Raw genomic sequence first — 19,696 nt, 5'->3', positions numbered from 1 at the left:
CTATACATAAATTCCCGGGATAAAACACTGGCAAATGCAACACCTGACATCCCGCGTGTGGGAGAAACCTCCATCCCAGTACTCCTATACGCGGATGATGCCGTGTTACTGGCTCGGACCCCTCTAAGCCTCCAAAGACTATTAAACTCCTTTGGGGAATATATGAAGTCGTTTGACCTAGTGGTAAATTATGGAAAATCACACGTCATGTCTCTGGGCACGAATAAGAACAATACTAGGTTTTTTTTAATTGTAATGACTCCGAGATATCTAAAGTGAAAGTCTTCACATATTTGGGGGTCGTGTTTGACGACAAAGGCACTTGGGCTCCCCAAATTAACACCAAAGTAAATGCCATTAGAAGATCTTCTGCTGCAATACTTGGTTTTGCAAAGTGGCTAGGGGGGAAACCTTGTGAAGCAATTTTATCAATTTATAAAGCGAAATCCAACTCCATTGCTAGATACGGTGCCGCAATATGGGGCTATAAACAAACAACGCGTATCCAAATAGAGGAAAACAAATTTCTCTGTGCCGTCCTTGCCCTTCCCCAGGCGACGGCCACCTTTGCGGTCCACCTTGAACTAGGTATGGGTTATATCTCAGATATAACAAGTATGGCCCCTATCCTATTATGGATTAAAACATGGCTGAATCCAGAGTTTACTCTTAATCACAAGATTTTGAGGGACAGTACGAAACTTGAGAAAGCAAAGGAAACTCAGTGGCTGTCTTTTATAAAAGTAATTTCTGGGAAGCTGGGGCGCCCGGAGATCTTTACAAATCCAGAAGGTTTGGTGAAAGCTGACCTAAAATGGGTAAAAACCAACTTCCTCAGGTTTAGAGATCAAGAGCGGGAATCGGTACAGCTAAGAAAGCCAATGGTAAGAGTTCATTATTTGTTAATTACCTGTCTTTCCATTCAGCCTTACCTTAGTATTGTAACAAAACCATTTCATCGTTGGCTATTAACAAAATTCCGATTCAACCAGATCCACCTTATCCTTAGTACAACTGTAGGGTGGTGTAGGCCAGAGGATGCAGCCCCCTGTAAATTTGACGGCTATTCAATCCAAGATACAATGCATATTACTTTTTTTTGCTCATTTTATAAAGGAATTAGGAAAAGGTTTATTGTACCGCTGTTAAAAGAAAAGGTTTACCCAGGCTAAACCAGCATTACTGTTTTTGCAATTAATGGAATGTCGTCTGATAATGTTTAGTGTTGCAAATTTCTTTGTTGCAGCTATTCGGGGAAGGAAACTCAGACTGCAGGATTGAATGACCGCCTACATTATCTGATGTAATAATTCCTTTTGAAATCATGAAATTGTTTTTAAAGGTTAACCTGTTTTTAAAATGTTTTTATTGTCATTATGGGCCAGATGTAGGTAATTTCCATTTACCGATTCATAAATACCGACTCATACCGAATCGGTATTCCTGAATCGGTAAATGGTATGTAGGTAAAAAAACGGTAAAAGTTACCGATTCGGTAAGACTCGGTAAGCCAATCGGTAATTACCGAATCGGAATAATCCGAGTCGGTAAAATCCGAGTCGCTGAAACCCAAGCAATCCTATGGGCCACCTTGCCCATAGGAATGAATGGGATTCACCGAATCGGAAAATTCTGAATCGGATTTTACCGATTCGGAATTTACCGATTCGGTAATTACCGAATCGGGAGTATGAAACACGCCATGTGAGCCTGTCAACCAATCAGGGACAGCCTACACACCCCACAGCCAAGGCCCTGTGAATCCAACCAATGAGAGAGAAGCACCCCACCCCAGCACCTGGGATTGGCCACACCCATGCAGGTGGAAACCAACAGAACAAACAATTCTGCAGAGGAGAGAGGAGCAGAGCATCCACAGGCACGCAGACTGACAGAATGGAGGCACAGGAAGGACAAAAGGATGGTGGTGAGAGGAAAAGGAAGAATAAGTTCAGCCCAGAGGAACTACAGGTGGCTGTGGATGAAATAGTTACCCACTACAGCCAAATATTTGGGAGGCAGTCTCTGCATGTTGCAGAGACTGTGAAGAGGAACATCTGGCTAGCTATTCAGGCCAAAGTGAATGCCATAGGAGTCACCCACCGGGAGATTGAGGACATCAAAAAGAGGTGGTATGACCTGCGCTTAGTGACGAAGAAGAAGATTGCAGCACAGAAAAAGGATGCAGGTGTGACTGGAGGTGGCAGGAGCAAAGCCCCAAAACTGACACCAATAGAGGAGCAAGTTGAAACCACCATGGAGCCTGAATGCATCCATGGGATAGGAGAACCGGATAGCACAGCGAAAGCAGCCAAGAAACAAGGTAAGAGGCATGTACCCACATCCACCCCCAGCAATCCCAACCCTGCACCCCACTGTGTACACACATCACACAGCAGGAGAGCTCAGATTTTGTGCCAGCAATGCATCATGGTAGACGTAGTCATGTACACACAGATGCAAAGTACACCACACATGACTCAGCAAGGCATGCCACACACATCCCCAAACAAGCAATGTGGACTGTGCAAAGGTGTACAGACTATTTAATTAAGAAACACACACAGACAAACAACAACATTGACCCTATGTCAATTTTATTCCACAGGAGAGTCGTCACGCAGTTCTGCACTGCAGAGGGAGGAGAGGGCAGCACCAACTAAAAGAGGGGAGAAAGAAAAGAGGAAAAGTCGTCACAGCGCAGGAGAAGGTGGAAACGACCCCACCCAGGACCCCTCATCTCCAGACCCACCCACTACACCTATCCCAATGTCCCCTCTGTTGTTTGGGTCTCCTGACCTCACAAACACGCCCATGCCGAGAGGGAAAAGTAGCCAGGCGGAGCCCCCGCGGAGGATCCTACAGACCTCTGATTCAGAGGATGAGGAAGATGTCCCCCAAAAGAGTGCCCCAGTGGCTGACAGGCCAAGATCAACTATTTCTGCAGGCTCAGCGCGCACCACTGTCCTTGGCTGGAGGGCACGTGAGGTTAGGGAGGGCCAGGAAGGGGAGAGCGTATTCTGTGGGCTGGAGGGCACGATGGTAAAAGTTCAACGCCAGCAGGCCAAATCACTGCAAGCCATGCATCGGCAGTTGCGCTGTATGAGCGCCAAAATGTCCAACATGGACAAGGGCATAAGCCAAATGGCATCTAGCCTGGACCTGATAGCACAAGGGATCTCAGACATCTCGACATGCATGGGAGTCCTCTTCGACAAGTTTGACAGGGAACATCTCCAGCGTGCCAGGGAACGGCAGTACATGCGCCAACAGACCAAGGCCATGAATAGGTTCGCTACCAACACAGCTCTCAATGCAGGAAGCAATAGAGCACTGCTGCACAGACTTAACACGGGGCATGGGTAGAGTGACCTCTGCGATGGAGCAGATGTTGACCTCAAACACAGGCAATGATGGGGACACAGGTGTGGAGGAGACTGAGGGGTCAACCAGCAGGAGTGGCTCCAGTACACCTGTCCAGGAGGTGCGCAGGAGCGGCAGGCACAGCCATGCAGAGTCAGGCATCAGCAGGGAACCTGAAGGACAGGCACCAAAATCCCACAATGTAGTGCGAGCACGCAAGTACTGAACTATGCAGGAGACTGACTCAACTGCACACAGTGACAGCAACTGAGTATGTGCAGCCAGTGACATTGACGTACATTCATGTGACAATCATGAAGTAGTGCTGATTAAACTACTCATGTCCTGAAGTATACCTGTGTGTGTGTCATACTTTACCTAGAAATATCGTTGTGTAATTTCTGTCCGTCTCAATCTGCCATCTAGTGCGGCTGGCCCTGTTGCCTGGGGCTCTGCATGTTCTTGGTCCTCATCTATGTTCTCATGATGTGTCAACTCCACCTCTGTGCCTTCCTTGGTAGCAAGATTGTGCAATATGGCACAGGTCACTATTATTTTGCAACACAGGATGGGGGTGTACTGTCGCGCACCTCCACTTTTGTGGAGACAACAGAACCTGCTCTTCAGGAGTCCAAAGGTTCTCTCTACTACGTTGCGGGTGGACCTGTGTGCCACATTGTATCGCCTTTCTGCTCTGTTGGTTGGGTTCAGGTACGGTGTCAGCACAAAGGAACGCAGGGCATATGCACTATCACCTGGGAGAGAACAAGAGGTACATGAGTTACATACACATTTCACATTGAGCTGAGATCCATTTCAGGGTGTGTACAACATATTTTCCTAGCAGATAACCATCTCCAAAATCTCCATTCAGTAGCCGTGTGTATATTCCACTGTTCTGGAATATGTAGGAGTCGTGCGTGCTCCCTGGAAATTTGACAACTATGTCGGTGATGATGTTCCCTGCATTGCATATCACCTGCACGTTGATGGAGTGCGTAGACTTACGGTTTATGTATATGTGTTCGGTGGCTGCAGGTGGGCATAGGGGAATGTGGGTGCCAGCAATGCAGCCTATCACATGCGGAAAGTGAGCCAGTCCATTGAAGTCTGTTTTTGTTTTGGCAATTTCCGCAGGTGTGTCAGGGAACTGTATGTAATGTCCCATTCTCTGAGTCATGACATCCAGGAACTTCCTGAAGAAACGGGACAGACAGCTCTGGGATACACCTCCTACTGCAGCTATCACACTCTGGTAGCTCCCAGAGGCAAGCAGGTGAATGCTACACAGCACCTGGACATGGGGAGGGATGGCGTGGGCCCTGGGTGTTGGATGATCCAGGTATGGGTGGAGGTCCCTTATTAGGTCAATGGTGGTATTGGGGTGCAGCCTGTACCTCTGGAGTATCTCTGGCTCAGTCAATTGGAACAGAGTGATCCTCTGCCTGTACACCTGCTCCTCCCTTTGCCATACCCTCAGTCCTGCTGCCTGTAGACTTCGCCTCCTCGCAATCACATAGAGTGCAGCCATTTTGACAGGAGGGTTGCATTTTAGGACCTTTTTTATAGCATCCACATGGTTACCACCACCTTTCAGTCCATGGTAAATACCGACTCTTAAATACCGAATTTCGATGAATTCGGTATTTTTGGCCTTTCCTACATCTCGATGGGCATGTTTTCCGATTTCTTATTTACCGATTCGGTGTATGACGACTCGGTAATTTTCCTATCGGTAAATACCGATTCGGTAAATATGTACTCGGTGAATACCGAGTAGGAATGTTTCCGATTCATATTTACCGAACCAGTATTTTTTTGTCACCTACATTTCTTTCTCGCTATACCGGTCAGTAACGGCCGATTTTACCGATTTTGGGCCGTTACCGACCGGTATTTGGCTTCCTACATCTGGCCCTAAATGTACTACCAGGAAATGATTTTGTATAGTATACTTTTATGATTTTTATTTAATCGAATAAAGTGGTTTTGACTTGTAACTTATCACTTATTAGTTACTGTTTGTAATAAACCATTGTAGAATCGTGTATAAAAGAGAGCTGTCTGCAAGAGCAATTTGAGAAAGATTGAGAAAAGATTAGGAAGACTGAACTGCAGAACGTGTTGGGTGTTTTGAAGGTCTTTCTCCTTGTTGCGACTGTAAATTCTTGTCTCTGCATTGCCAAGAGAAGTCTGTGTCTTCCTTTATTTTTGAAGGTTTTCCTACTACACAACAAAATAGACAAAAGGAGAAGGAATAGACAGAAAAAGAGAAAAGGGAGGAAAAGAGGGAGATTAGAGAGAGGGAGCAGTGTTAAAAGACAGAGAAAAGGGAAAGATAAAGAGATTAAAGGATATACTTTATAGGGAGTAACAGATTTGTTCACTCACAGGCCTTCTGGATATGGGTCCAAAGTGGGGTTATTTATTTAATCTGACTACTCTCCTGACCCTTCAGATTAATCTGTCAGCACCTTGGAAATCAGTTAATTCATAAATGTCCTTAGTCATATGTTTCCATCAGGCCAGTCAAACATTGATGTATGCCATGCGCTTCAGAGCTTGGAAATGTCCTACTTTGGAAGCCACATAAGATGGATTGAAATGTTTAAACCAAGAGTAAATTACTTCTCCTTTGGTAAGTGAACAATTCTCTTTCGAAAATAACTGAATAATTCTTCTCAGGATCAGACGTTTAAAGTAGTAGACAATGCTTACTAAACTAATCTGCTATGATACTGTAAAATAATAATTAAAAATAACCCCTACACAATGGATTGTTACTAGCCGATTAACAGATTCCTCAATGAAATGCAAGAAAGCTACTTTCTTTTAGAACACGCGTGCTATTGAAAACAATTGTGGTTGATTTGAGTCTAGGTTACTCAATTGATGTGTTGAACGCTCATTTTGGGGCCCACTACTAGAAGTAACCATGCAGGGATCCTGCAGAAAGTGGAGCTTTCACAGGTATCAAACCTCACTGATAATGCAGCACTGGTCTCAAGATTGTGAGGTCCATGCATAAACAGCTCATGTGGTCCAGGTTACTTCTGCATATTCTGATAATTGACGTTCCTCGTTATCCCATTCTAAAATCAGGATCGCAAGTACCAGAATGCAAAGAAAAAACTGGAATGGATGAACGACTCATGCATGGATGTGGGAACCTTGAAGGCTTTATGTCTTTAAGGGGAAAGGATTTAGCCATACAGCTAGAGCGGTCGATCTTGAAGCTGGGGGACTGGGTTCGAGTCCCTGCAATGGCGCTCAACATCCTGTGTATCTGGGGAAATCACTTACAGCTAGATTCATGAAACATTTTTGCGGGCGCAAACAATGCGAATCGCAGAATTCGGCCGTTTGCGCGCGCAAAAATGGCATTTGGAATTCATCAATGGGTCGTGAACTCGCAATTTGAAAAATCGCAAACAATTGCGATTTTTCAAATTGCGATCGCATTTAAGGAATCACAATTTGAGATTCCTTAAATGCTATTCATGAACCAATAATAAATTGCGATTTCGCTATTTTTTGTCGTTATTTACCGCGAAGTCTGACTTCGTGGTAAATAGCGAAAACTGAGAAAAATGCACTTTTGTGCATTTTTCTCAGTTGTATGTTACACACACACATGTCCTTTGGACATGTGTGTGCGCAACATAAGTCTAAAGTACTAAGTCTAAAGTTACCCCTAGCACCCTTGAAATCGCATCCTTATTTGCGATTAGCAAATTGCTAATCGCAAATAATGAATGGGGAGTTATTCCTTATTTGCGAATCGCAAATAAGAAATGTGTAGGAATCACAATTTATTTAGCGATTCCTACATGAATCCCGTTTTGCAAATCCTTAATAGCGATTCCTTAATAATCGCTGTTAAGGACTCGCAAAACGGGACTTTGATGAATCTAGGGGTTAATCTCACTGTGCCTAACAAAAATAAATGTGTCCATCTGTAATGAAACTGGTGCTCATGTAAAGTGCTCTGATACCTGAAACCTTTGAGTCTAGTTTGCGCTATATAAAACTCTAAAAAGGCAAGAGAAAAAAAATCGGCCTATCATACCACCACATCTATGTGAGCTTCTAGGTAAGATGGCTCTACCGTGGTTTCATTAAGGTCTGGTCAAGAATTCAGGGATCACAGTGAACAGTAATTTGATTAAAAAAGATTACACTCCTGCAAAGTGTAGCATTACCCATTTAGGTGCTCTAGTGATTCTTGTAAACTGGTAGGATGGCTCAATGAGTTGAAAGCTCCATGCTAAAGCATGCGGTTATTTGATAGTTTTGACGTCAAATACTGTTTCATTAGGTATTAATAACACAGGATATTTACAGTACTTATAAATGGCAGAAGTGCTACATGCAATGAAGTTATTCTTTGTATTCTCCTGGGTAAGGTCATTGTGTCACTCCGGCCTTGTTGAACAATATCTGTCCTTTGCTGGGTTTTTCTCCAGGGTAATCAAGAATCTGTGACTTCAGTGGAGGTTTCCATTCTTCCCTTTATCAGCACCTTACAAGACTCTTCTGGCTGAGGGGCTGCACCCAAAATGTAACCTCCGTAGCCCCTGCCCCATCACACGTGGCTATTCGGTGACTGACTACTGCCATCTGAGGGGTAACGGTCAAGATATCTCGCCATTGTAAATGTTGTGCCTTTCCCCAGGACTAGATACGCTCTTGTCTTCTACCCTCCAGGTGTAGGATGTGTTCTGTGGCGAGAGTCGCAGGTTTCCTGTGTGCAGTACACATCGAAGATTGTTAAATGACCAGGGCTTCTGTAGAGGATGCACCATGCATGCATCATCAGGAGAGGTTGCCATCTAGATGGCCTGACTTAGTGCAAATAGGTAAGATCAAATTCCATACATAATTGCTTGATCAGTTTCTACAAGTTTTCCCCATTATGTTCTTGCCCTTACTGTGAGATGGTTACACATGTTCACATTTTTCCACAAACGTGTTTCTTGCCAGTTCCCCCAGAGCAGGACCCAGACATATTTGTTGTTCATCTAGGCCTCATCCCTGATAAATATTTGCCAGGAACAGGTCACTGCTCATTGATAGTTGCTGTTTTCCTTGAGGTCTCGTTTAGACCCAAGATTTTGGAAAAGTCCTACTGCTGCAACTGGTCCTCCAAGGAGAAGAAGCTGTCCTACCTAATATGAGGAGAGAAGGACCCATGGACCAGAGGACAGATGCCTAAGGACAGTCTCTCAGTACTATCTCCCTCTGTTCCTGTTGAGATAGGAATGGTTTGGGACAATATCACTACTTTATCACGTTCTCTCCATTTGGAAGTACTTATTTTCACTCTTCTCTTATAGGTGGACCTCAGAAAATTATGAAAACATCAAAAGACCCACTTATTTAATCAATAATTTTACTTAGCATGGTCATTAAACACAGTCTACTGTCTTCCCTTCTCCTCCCATTGCTCATCTAGCACAATAAGCAGCCTTTGGTTTAAAATGTAAAAACACTGAATAAAATAAATGAAATAAGAAACAGGGTCGAGGGGACTGAACCTGGAGTGGATGCTGTCTTAAATGACTGAGCCACAAACACATTGCATCCCTGCTGGCCAGCACTGACCCAAAGAGCGTCTGCATGACCAAAGGTTAAGGCCTTGCAGAGGACTTTTCATTAGTACCAATATGGGAAGCCTATATCAAAAAACACTTTGTCAGTACTGGAAAAAATTGTAACACCTCAGTTAATCTGTTGAGCACCCAATTTAGTATCAGTGTTCAACAATTAATCATTTTAGTCTTATTTTGATTTAATCAATTTGAAAAAACAGTCATATAAAACATCATGAGGACATATAACATATACAATTCATTTCAACACCACTGCTTCCATCCACTCCATCTAATCGTCCATAAAACCCCTCTGTGACCACAACAATAAATGAAACAACTATACATAAAAATTAACAGTTACAAACTAACAATTAGCAAACTTCTGCCTTCTTTTTGCCCAGCAAGGAAAAATACTTGATATTTATAAATCACATTCTCTACAATTTCCTCTATCAATGGGCTTAACGACCAACCATGTATAGCTCTTAGATCTTTTGTGGCAAGGTGACTTGTCTCATCAGTCTTTTATTATTTTGTTCTTGCCCACAATGTCCTATTTTCAAGCATGCAAGGTTGTATATACGCGTGTGGGAAGCCAGCATTGTTCCTGTCCCATCCGGTACTACCTCTGAACCACCAGGAGCCACTATCTGCCACTTCCTGCCTAATAGGCCGGGAAATGGTCTGTAAGGTCTTTTGTATCCCCTAGTGACTGAAATGACAATTTTTTGTGTGGCCACTCTGATTCTGGAAACATTTAAACATCTTCCTCGTTCTTACAGTTCTGTAGATATCACTGTTTCAGTCACAGTTCTACCATAAGCCTACATCTTGGTTCCCAAATGATAAGCCTGTTGGACTGGAGTGTGACCCAAGTCCACTGGGTTTCTCTGCAAAAGGTGAAAATGGATTTAAAGAACCTTATTTCAAGAAATGGCCCTATGTCCTTTTGGGGATAGGCTCTGATGATGTGGATCCCAGCACCAATAGCCTCCTACATTGACTTGAGCCCAGCTGACCCCAGTAAGTTTTCTGACTACTGGCCTACTGGTAAAACCATTTACCGAAAACTGAGACATGTGAACTTGCCCATTGGTGCTCTAAAGCTGAACCGTAGACTTTGGTTTTTCTATGCTATGAATATTTGTAAAGTATAGCCATATAAAAGAAGAAGAATCCTTTAAGTGCTGCATACAGATTCCACCACAGAATCAGCCCTACAAGTGAATTATTCAGTAACAGAGTAGAGATATGTTTTTAGAGTGTGTCTGAAAGTCAGTGATCTTCAATAAACACTAGAGAATTTGGTAGTGAATTCCACAACTGGGCAGTTACAGGGGAAATGATTTAACCCAGTATGAATTAAAAAAATAAGAATTGGATGCTCTTGTTGTGAATACTAGATGAAGATAGGGCCCTTCAGGCATATTAGATTGTAAATCTGCATGAAAGATTTCAATCTTTTTGGTGAAATGCTTTGTGTATATAAGAGTGAGAAACAACTTTTTCCCCATGATATTTTAAGAACTTTCATGAAAAATTGATGAAATTATACTATTAGTGCAAAAAATGATTTACCAGTAGCCCACATTACTTTTGTACACCAGGGCGTGCACTGTGTAAATAAGTTACAAGATAACGGCAGGAGACTGGTTTGAGCAGGGAATGTTTTACATCAAGACATTTTCAGTACATATCAGACTCCTGTGGGCAAAAATGAATGCAAATTTGAATACTTTGAAATGTTGGGAAATTGTGCAAATTTCAGATGATGTGACTTTGAGGGATTTCATCTGAGTAATTGTATTTATTTATTTTTATTTGTCGGATTTGTAATGTGCATAGCTGCCCCAGCGACGAGGCGTCCCAGCGCAACCACAGACTCCTCAACGAGAACCAGAAAAAGCTAAAAGTTACACAGGGAAAAGCCAGGTCTTTATTGCTTTTCAAAGGCAAGGTGGTTCTGAATGGCTCTGATGGACACTGGGAGCGAATTCCAAAGTTGCGCAGCCAAGCTGCAAATAGAACGACCAGCCGTTCTGGTTTTTAGAACACGAGGAGTGCAGACCAGCGCTAAATCTGCTGATCTCAAAGGACGCTGTGGCACATAGAACTCCAACAAATTAGCCAACCCCAGGGGCGCTTGTGACATCAAAATCCTATGCGACACACAAAGTGACTTGAATTTAATGCGATTCTAAACAGGCAGCCAATGAAGTTTGAGAACCACATGTGAAACTGAGCAGGCTTTCAGGAGAGCCACCAGAATGCGAGCTGCTGCATTATGCACTCTCTGTAAACGCAAAACACTGGCCTTGTTGGCTCCCAAATATAGGCAATTGCCTTAATACAGTCTGGATAGAATTTAATTAAATTATAATTTAGCCTAGGCGTACTTGTGTGCCAAGCATAGTTATTTCAATGCCCCCTCCCTGCAACTGACAACCATTGCAGAGAGCCTGCAACACATGGTATCGGGCACTTTAGAGCTCGAGCTGCAGTGTTCTGCAGTCATTGAGGATTATAGACTAGGTTTTTTGGGATACTCACAATTTCACTATTTGAGTAATCCAGCTGTGAAAGGACCATTTCCCACACTGCTTGAGCCCAGTGAGGAAATCTCAGGTGCTTACCCATTTAGTTAAGGGTTGGCCGATGAAAACAGCATATTTTGGTAAAACATGAGATTTGTGTTCTCATTGAGGTCCTAGAGGATGGCGTGCTGGAGTGACTGGGAGCCCTAAAGACTGAAGATTGTCTTCCTTTAGAAGTTTCTGTCTTGCTATTCGTTAACATTTCTCTCTAACGAGCCTACTTTTACAAATAGGTTTGAAATAGGCTGATAGCTTGCTATATCACTAGGTTGATCCTGGGGCTTCTTAAGCAATGGTGTCACCACTCAATGAACAATGGGGAAAAGCCAGAAGTTGTAGATATTTTCAAAATATTTCTAGAGGTAGAGGCCACAAGTGGCACGATTGGTAGACTTTATACATGAACGAAAAGATAACAAATATGAATAAGGAGGCTAAAGTAATGTAATTGACACAAGATAAATTGCTAAGAACCCACTTCGTAGAATCCAACTTACTGTGAATGCATCTCATGCATGATCAACAAGTCGGAGATCTGAGGAGTAACAAACCACCTCTCTAAAAACTTAAAAAGAGAACAAAGGGCATGAATACAATGGCGAAGGGACTGCCACCATCAGGCCGTCAGTGCCTGTCCCACCACCATCCAGTCCATTGGATCGGACCGCCGCATTTGGGTGCAGGCGATCGGAGCTGGGCTGGCGGGGGAAGGACCGCCGCATCCGACAGGATCAAGGATCTCATCAGTGTGGCAGTCGCTATCCTATTCCCTACAACGGTGCCTGCTCAGGCATTGCCGTGGGGATTAGGATGTCCCTTTCTGCCGGCCCTTTCATGGCAGTTAACCTGCCATGAAAAGGCAGGTGGACAGTGACTTTGAGGACCCTAATGGGGCTCTTCCCTCCTGGCCCTCTGCTATGGACCTTGGGGGCACCTATTTTAAACATCCCTGCACTATGTGGCACATGGTATAGGGATGTTTAAAATGTGTATATTTTGTACTGCCGCATGTGGAGCGGCATATGCAAAGTATACACAGCGGTCGCATCCTAATGTGGGCAGCAGGACCACTGACTTCTAGTCGGGCAGTGCAGCTTCAGCTTCGTAATAAGGCCCATAGAACCCCTAAACTGACTGGGATCCAGATATGCCATGGAAAATAGGGGTGAGGGGGCAGCTGTAAAGAAAAAAGTAAAGTCTCGACTCACAGAACAGCTGAGCAATGAAAATGTCCGGAAATGTGAATAAAACACATTAAGTATATTGCAATGGCCATCAAAAGATGATAAACATCTAACAATATGGAGCAAAGATATATCCCACCCTGATCAGGCCAATTACACGCAGGTGTCTAATGCCCCTTCTTATGTACCATAGCATCCTAGTAGTGGCAACAGAGAGCGCCTCACCCCTGACCTGTGACTAGCACAACGCTTTGCTCAGAAGGTGGTAGGTTGCATGAAACAACCCTCCTTTGCAGCTGTGAAAGGCCATGTGGTCTGGCTTCTCCTCCCCAATACCATGTCATTGAGACTGGATGGACCTCTAGTAAAGGCAGAGCTACACTAGCAGGTAAAGTAGGTGTGAGGGAGGGAGCAAGAGATGGAGAGAGAGAGAGAGAGAGGGAGACTCTTTGTATGTTAATTGAAAAGAAGGTTACCTGCTGAATGGCAACCGTGAATATCATAAAGGCTGAAAACTAGGCCTGATCATGGTGCATTTTAGGAAATCGGAGCAATTCTGGCATTGAATCATTTGTGAATGAGAAACTGGACACATAGTGACATTTGTGGTGCATGGTGGATTTTGGGAGTAGAGAATGACATTGAAAAGCAGGTGAGGAAAAATATGACATTGGCTGGCATATGCGGAAAATATGGGCTCCTTATAACATTGCCTGGTGTATAGGTTATACGTGGAACACACAGGGGACGATCTTTTACTTCCGGCCACCTAATTACATAGGGGGTTGGGATTGAAACAGGCCGGTCATTCTAGGTGGATTCCGATGGGCTCAAGGAGCCCGTCGGCCAGTCAGAGACCAACCCGTAATCCCAATGGACGCCGTTTCTGCCATTGGGATTACGATGCTCGGTTTCCCACAGGTTTTCCATGCCAGGCTTTCTGACATGGAAAGCCTGTTGGGAAGTGAGTTTGGGGGACCCTGGCAGGGCCCCCTTCTCCCTGCTCCCTCCCAGAGGGGATACCTATTTTGCCCCCTGTTGATCCCTGCACCATGTGGCAGGCATTTTGAGGTGCCTGCGCGCAGTGCAGTGATGAAAACAATCTCCCATTATTCTATGGGAGCTTGTGCTATGGCCAGTTTACGGCCATAGCACAAGCTCCCATTGAGAAATGGGAGTATGCAACCGCACCATGTGTGGTCGCATTGTAATTGTGGTGTTGGGACCGCCGAATGGAGGTCGGTCCATCTCAAGACCACATCGATGTTGATCGGAGGCAACTCCGATGAACGTTGTAATAAGGCCCACAGTCATAACTAGTATACAGGGCAGGAACTGGGGCCAGTACTGGCACTGACTGGCAATTGAGGGAAATCTAGGGCACATTATGACATTTCCTAGCATTTGAAGGATACAGGGAGAAATCATGCCATTGGCTGGCAGACAGGGGGGATAATTGCACTCATTTAGTCCTTAGTTGTCCCTTGGGTATAAAGGGAGCACCTCATTGCATTCCCTGGCATATTGGACACCTTGTGGCAGGGCTGGCCACTGCAGGACAACTGATGTAAATCACAACATTGACTAGCATAAGAAATGCGATTACATTGACTGACAAATGCTTGAATTGTTTTGCAAATATTAGATAATATATAGGTGCACGCAGTGATTGCCTAGTGGCATATAATTTGTAAATTTGGTACATGATGGCAACAATTACACTCAAATGGAGGAGCCAGAGATGTATTGGCAATGGCATACCTATGACAAAAATACCAGGAAATGTGATACCAATGACTGTCAGTGGTGTGTTAACAAAGTAAACACTGTTTTTGTGGACAAAAGTGTTCATTACAAATGACAAGCTGATATTTATGGACAAAATATATCTACTTGAGAAAATTACAAAATGGGGTTTGGAGGAGCAAATGATATTCACTAAAAAATTTAATAAAATGTTTGGTGATAAAAACTGTGTTTTGAGAAAATTAAAAGCCAACCTTTAAAGGCAAAATATGCTTATTTACTAAAACAATAAGGTTATATGTCGGGACAGAATTTTACAGTCACAACATATTTCAAGCTGATATATGACTGTTGATATATGGACCCATATTGATGATCTTTGGCATTCTTTCATTTGCCTGCCAACAGAATGCAATTTGTAGACGGTGTGGCAATTATGTCAAAATCTCTAATGGATGGACTTTATGGATAGATTTTTACGACCTTATTCGTGCTAAACGTTTGAAAAGTGATCCCTTAGAAGGATGTCAACAAAAGTCTGCTGCCCGAAACTTAAGCTGTGTTTAACCTGAGGAATAAATTCAAGGCCTGTAATAGTTATAGGTGTCTCACTTCAACGTAGATTCTCATTTGTATTATATGACAGTGAATCCCCTTGGCTGGGCAGAGTGGGAACATGAATGGAAGTGGAAAGTAGAACTGAAGAAAGGGACATTATCGCTTTTATATAATGATGGCGCTAATTTTCATATCCTGAATATTTGAATTTCCTGAAACACCCTAGGCTTTTTAACCAATTTCTTTGAGACACTATGCTCTTAAATGCACAATCGTCGCAGTTTTTTCCAAGGGCTGTTGGGATTGCTGATTTTTCTTATTCACTCTGTTCAATTTTGTTGTGGTATTTCCACCTCACCATTATGACATTAATGCATCTCACTCTCTCTGCCTTATTAAAGACAATGGGAGAGATTGATGTAATTCGGCGCTTCCCAGAGGACCTTGGAACAGCCTCTCCGACGGATCCCTGTCTTGGCTGCTGCATTGATATGGAAAATCATAACCCAGCAACAGGAAGTGACCCTGAACCACCTGTGAGTCCAGTAAGACTTTACCTTTGTTATTTATTGAAATCCGAACCACATATAAAATCATTAAAATATTGTAATAACGCTTAAATAAACACTTAAATTAAATCTTAAATATCCGAAGTACATTTGATGCTCTGAAGTCAGAACAAAATTGTTACACGAGTGGGCAGTTCACAGAAAGCGCGGATAACAATAGGATCTATTCTGTGAGTGCTTCTTCTAATCTGGTATGTATGTTGTGTTTGTGGGAATGCATTACATGGACCATGCCAGCTTGTATATTTAATTCCCTTCCAATTAAGTCTCCTCCCAATGTTACTAACAACTCCAATTAAATTGAGCCATAATCCACAAGGCAGTGTCCTGGCTTAACAGAGATCACATTTGTTATTCTACAGACAAGCAGTTCTCAGTCAGTTTTTGAACAGATTGGCTTGGTGTCCCTGGCTTAATTGTTACATCCAATCTCATCCCGGTATCTAGGGTTCGAAATGGGAGCCGCGAGCCAATAGAGAGTTTGACAAACAGTGGTTGCTGAAAAGGCAGTGGGACAGTTGAAGAGTCAGTCACAAGTCATGTGAGCCATGCCATGCAAATGGAGTGTTCAAACCTTACTGACCTTTCAGAGACGCTCGCCTATAAGAATAATTATTGTATTTCCTGACAGACTAATTCACCTATAATTTTAGACTTGGAATGTGGTAGGACACTGAACCATGAAGGACCTTAATCATAAGACTTAAGGACCTACATTTGACGCTTTGGTCAAGAGCCAGTGGAGGGACATCAGTACAGGCAAGATGCAGAGCGTTATTTAGTGTGTAAGAGCTGGAACCTCACCGTACATTGACTAGGTTCCTTCTCTATCCAACCTCAGTTACCCAACCTTATTTAGAGATGGGAGAATGGTTGTTTTTCCATGGTGGGGCCTCAACTGGTTGACCAAAAGCACACAAGGCTGCTGGTCAATGAATATCGGAAGACACGCCCTACATAGGTGGTCCTTTAAATGTTTATATTTCCCGCCTCGGACCATCGCACGAATTATAGTGGACAGGAAATGTAAGAAAACTCTAGTACCTTTCTTCTTTGTTTCTCAGAAACAAACCCTTTTTGGGGGGTTGGTTTCTGAAACACAGTTAATGTTTTATGCCGGCAAAACATGGTGGCCAAATGGCAACGCAGTTTTGGTGAAAGCGTTTCTGCCTCACCAACTTAGGCACTTTTACAAACCCTATTCTCGCTGCCTTGGCGGATCTCTACATTCAGTGTATTGTGGTCTGTAGGGAGGAGGGAGGCGGGTCACTTGCCAGTTTTTAAATAAAACTCCTAGCCTATGTGTTTAAGGCCAAGATAAGGCAAGCTGCATGATCCCGGACCGTTCAGCTGACCATAGTACTAGAAGCAAAACCTCCAAATATTATTGTACAATGATGACCATTCCAGGACAAGGCATGCCTTTGAAGCAGGAGCAATAGAGAGACGATTCATTGAAGGATTCCTAGTCGATAGGACTCATTATTTGAGACATTATTCACCTGTGGTATCAACAACAACTTTGCATCTAGAATGAATCCTGCATTGTGTAATTTTTGAGAAGGTAAGATTGGAGGGCCCTTGTAGGCTGCCAGTTAAATTGATGCAAAGTGGTTTCCCGCATCGTAGTAGCAGCACCTCCTTTATGTAGACGTTAAGTAAGAGACAATTCTGGTGTGACAAGTTTTTAACGAGTTAGGTACTGCGTCTTCCCTGGGTCCATTGAATAACTGTAAGTGACTCGGAGGTACTTGAATTTGCCCATGTTTAAAATTTCAAATACATTGAGAGGGATAACGTGTAGATACTGAGGTGGATTAGTGACTATGGCCAGTATATGGGATACCCAGGCAGTATTGAAAGACGTCAGTTTTACCGAGAACTCGAGGTGATCCATTTGCATAATATAACACTGACACCACTGATTGTTGACAATTGTTCAAGGACAATTTTGTGGTCAATTCTGACAAACAGATCCACGAAATCAAGAAGAAGAATCAACGTGCAAGCCTGAATTGTCTAATATCATGGCAAGCTTTCCCTGGATGTCTATTATGGAGGCCATTTACGGAAGCAAAGGGCTGTTTGCTCTGTTCCCAGTGAGTAGAGTTGGGTATATGTTGTCAGTTATTTGACTAAACAGGGGAAGCCGTAAATCTGTCTGTCTTTGGCCAAAAAAAACAGCTTATTCAGTGAACAGGATTATTAATGTTTGCGTGAGATGCCAAGGACAACTTCAAGTTCGTTGGACCATTTAACAAACTGCTGATGAAGGAACCGAGGACGGTGTGACAAATTACCGCCTTCACCTTGCTAGTGCTATTAGATTTTTCAGCACCATGGACAGTTGAGTTTGTACTGAATACTGTGATGTATGAGTGATTACTATCACTGTTTTTGACTTTTTTCAGTGTTGTCTGCTCGCAATAGTAATAAATTAATGATTTATTATATTATGGAAGTTGTGTTTGTTTCTTCTCTTTGTGGTTTCGGAAGATTTTAGCAAAGGAAATTCACGGTTTCATTGTCTGAACCTGTGCACTTCTTGCAATAAACGGGCTGTTTTATGTATTAAAAAAACAAACATTTTGGTCTCTGCAACACCCACCTCATCCTTTAGGACTTCAACTTGTAAGCGCATGTAGAATCACATTCTTAACTCGACCCCATCCATCACCTACTGAGCCGTTGACAGGTTCTTCCTGCTTTCTGTGTGCCTCTCGATCTTCTAACAAGTGGTATGTCCCACTTCTAGTCACCACATGTGTGCATGTAAAACACAAACTGAACCTGTTCATTGCTCTCAGCACACCTTTCCCCATAGTTTATTCCACTCTCCAGTTGTTTCTCAGGTAGTTGTGCTTGTTTTTGAGAATAAAGTAAAATATGTAGTCCATATCCGTATCTGTCTCATGAGCATTAACATCCTGTCCAAACAGTATGTATCCCCGCTTTCAGGACTCTGTGCACTGTGCAATAACATCCATGTGTCCCTACATATGGGGGGGAGGTCTTCTGCCTTTGCCCCTGTGACCTGTGACTACTGAGTTAAACAACAAACGGAATGCCAATACTGATATATTCTTTCGAACCAAGCTGTCTGGAATACAAAGACCACTTTAGAAGTTTATTCTATAAAAAATCATTTAAATTCAGACGTGGTTGGAAATGCTGCTTTCCTTTCTAGGAGCTGCTGCTCCCAAAGACCCACAACCTTCTCTACGACATCTTATGGGCTTCCACTCATTATCGGACTCCTGTGTGTCCGATAATGGGTGGAAGGCCAGACAGCTTGGTTCAAAAGAATATATCATGATTGGCATTTTGTTTGTTGTTTAACTTGATTAGGCTTAGCCTTACTGATTAGAGCCTCCCCCTCTTTTGTTACTAGCTGTGACTTCTGAGGGCTTTTGAAACAAAGCCCCGAAGGATACCTTAAGTGGGTAGACTATGGTAAGAAATAATTCAACATTGCCACAAATGTGTAAAAACATCCACAAAGGTTCTCTTGCACGAATGGCACTTCCAGCTTTGCACAAAAACAACTAGGACTGTGAAGTGATAAGAATTGTGATAAAAGTTTGAACCCCTACCGTGCTCATGATGAGGCACGGTGGCGTAGTGCTAATGACGAGCTGAGCTCGTCATGACACGTGCGGCGCTCACACGCGGGGATTATTCCCTTGCTGTGCTGAGCGTTCTATTAAAATCGGCATGGTCATGACAAGCTCAGCTCATCATGAGCACAGCGCCACCATGCTGCGTGACGAGCCAAGCTCGTCACAAGTACTGTGGCGCTGCGCGGGCCCCCTCTCCCCACAGCACCACAGGGGAATTAGCCCCACAGCGAAGGGGTTAAATGCTCTTGTTTCAGGAGTCATAGTGGCTCACATTTTGTCATTTCAAATACATTTCTTACATTTGTAACTGCTCAAAATCATATCAAAACACAAACCAAAGTACCAAAGGTAGTGGCAAAACACTCACCATCCTCACTCTCCTGAGTCCTACCCACCAGTCCTGTAGATGCACCATGTCTCTCCTGAAGGGTTCCAGCATGGAGTGGTGGAACAACATCAGCCAGCAGC

General features: G+C 43.4%; 1 protein-coding gene across 9 annotated transcripts in view; it reads left to right on the top strand.

Moving 5' to 3' along the window:
• LOC147662964 (uncharacterized) overlaps positions 1–19,696 on the top strand; it is a 299,084-nt gene that overhangs the window by 73,960 nt on the left and 205,428 nt on the right. For 5 of the 9 annotated variants that reach the window (XM_086950753.1, XM_086950751.1, XM_086950757.1 and 2 more), the window contains exon 3: positions 15,441–15,584. In XM_086950753.1, coding sequence (XP_086806879.1) covers positions 15,441–15,584 — 144 coding nt within the window. The remainder of the gene's footprint in view (positions 1–15,440; positions 15,585–19,696) is intronic. The other 4 variants (XM_086950752.1, XM_086950754.1, XM_086950758.1 and 1 more) reach the window with 1 other exon arrangement.

Source organism: Lissotriton vulgaris, unplaced genomic scaffold, assembly GCF_964263255.1.
Source record: "Lissotriton vulgaris unplaced genomic scaffold, aLisVul1.2 SCAFFOLD_936, whole genome shotgun sequence".
NCBI lineage: Eukaryota > Metazoa > Chordata > Amphibia > Caudata > Salamandridae > Lissotriton > Lissotriton vulgaris.
Note: the sequence above shows the minus strand (reverse complement) of the source record. Positions and strands in the feature narration are given on the sequence as shown.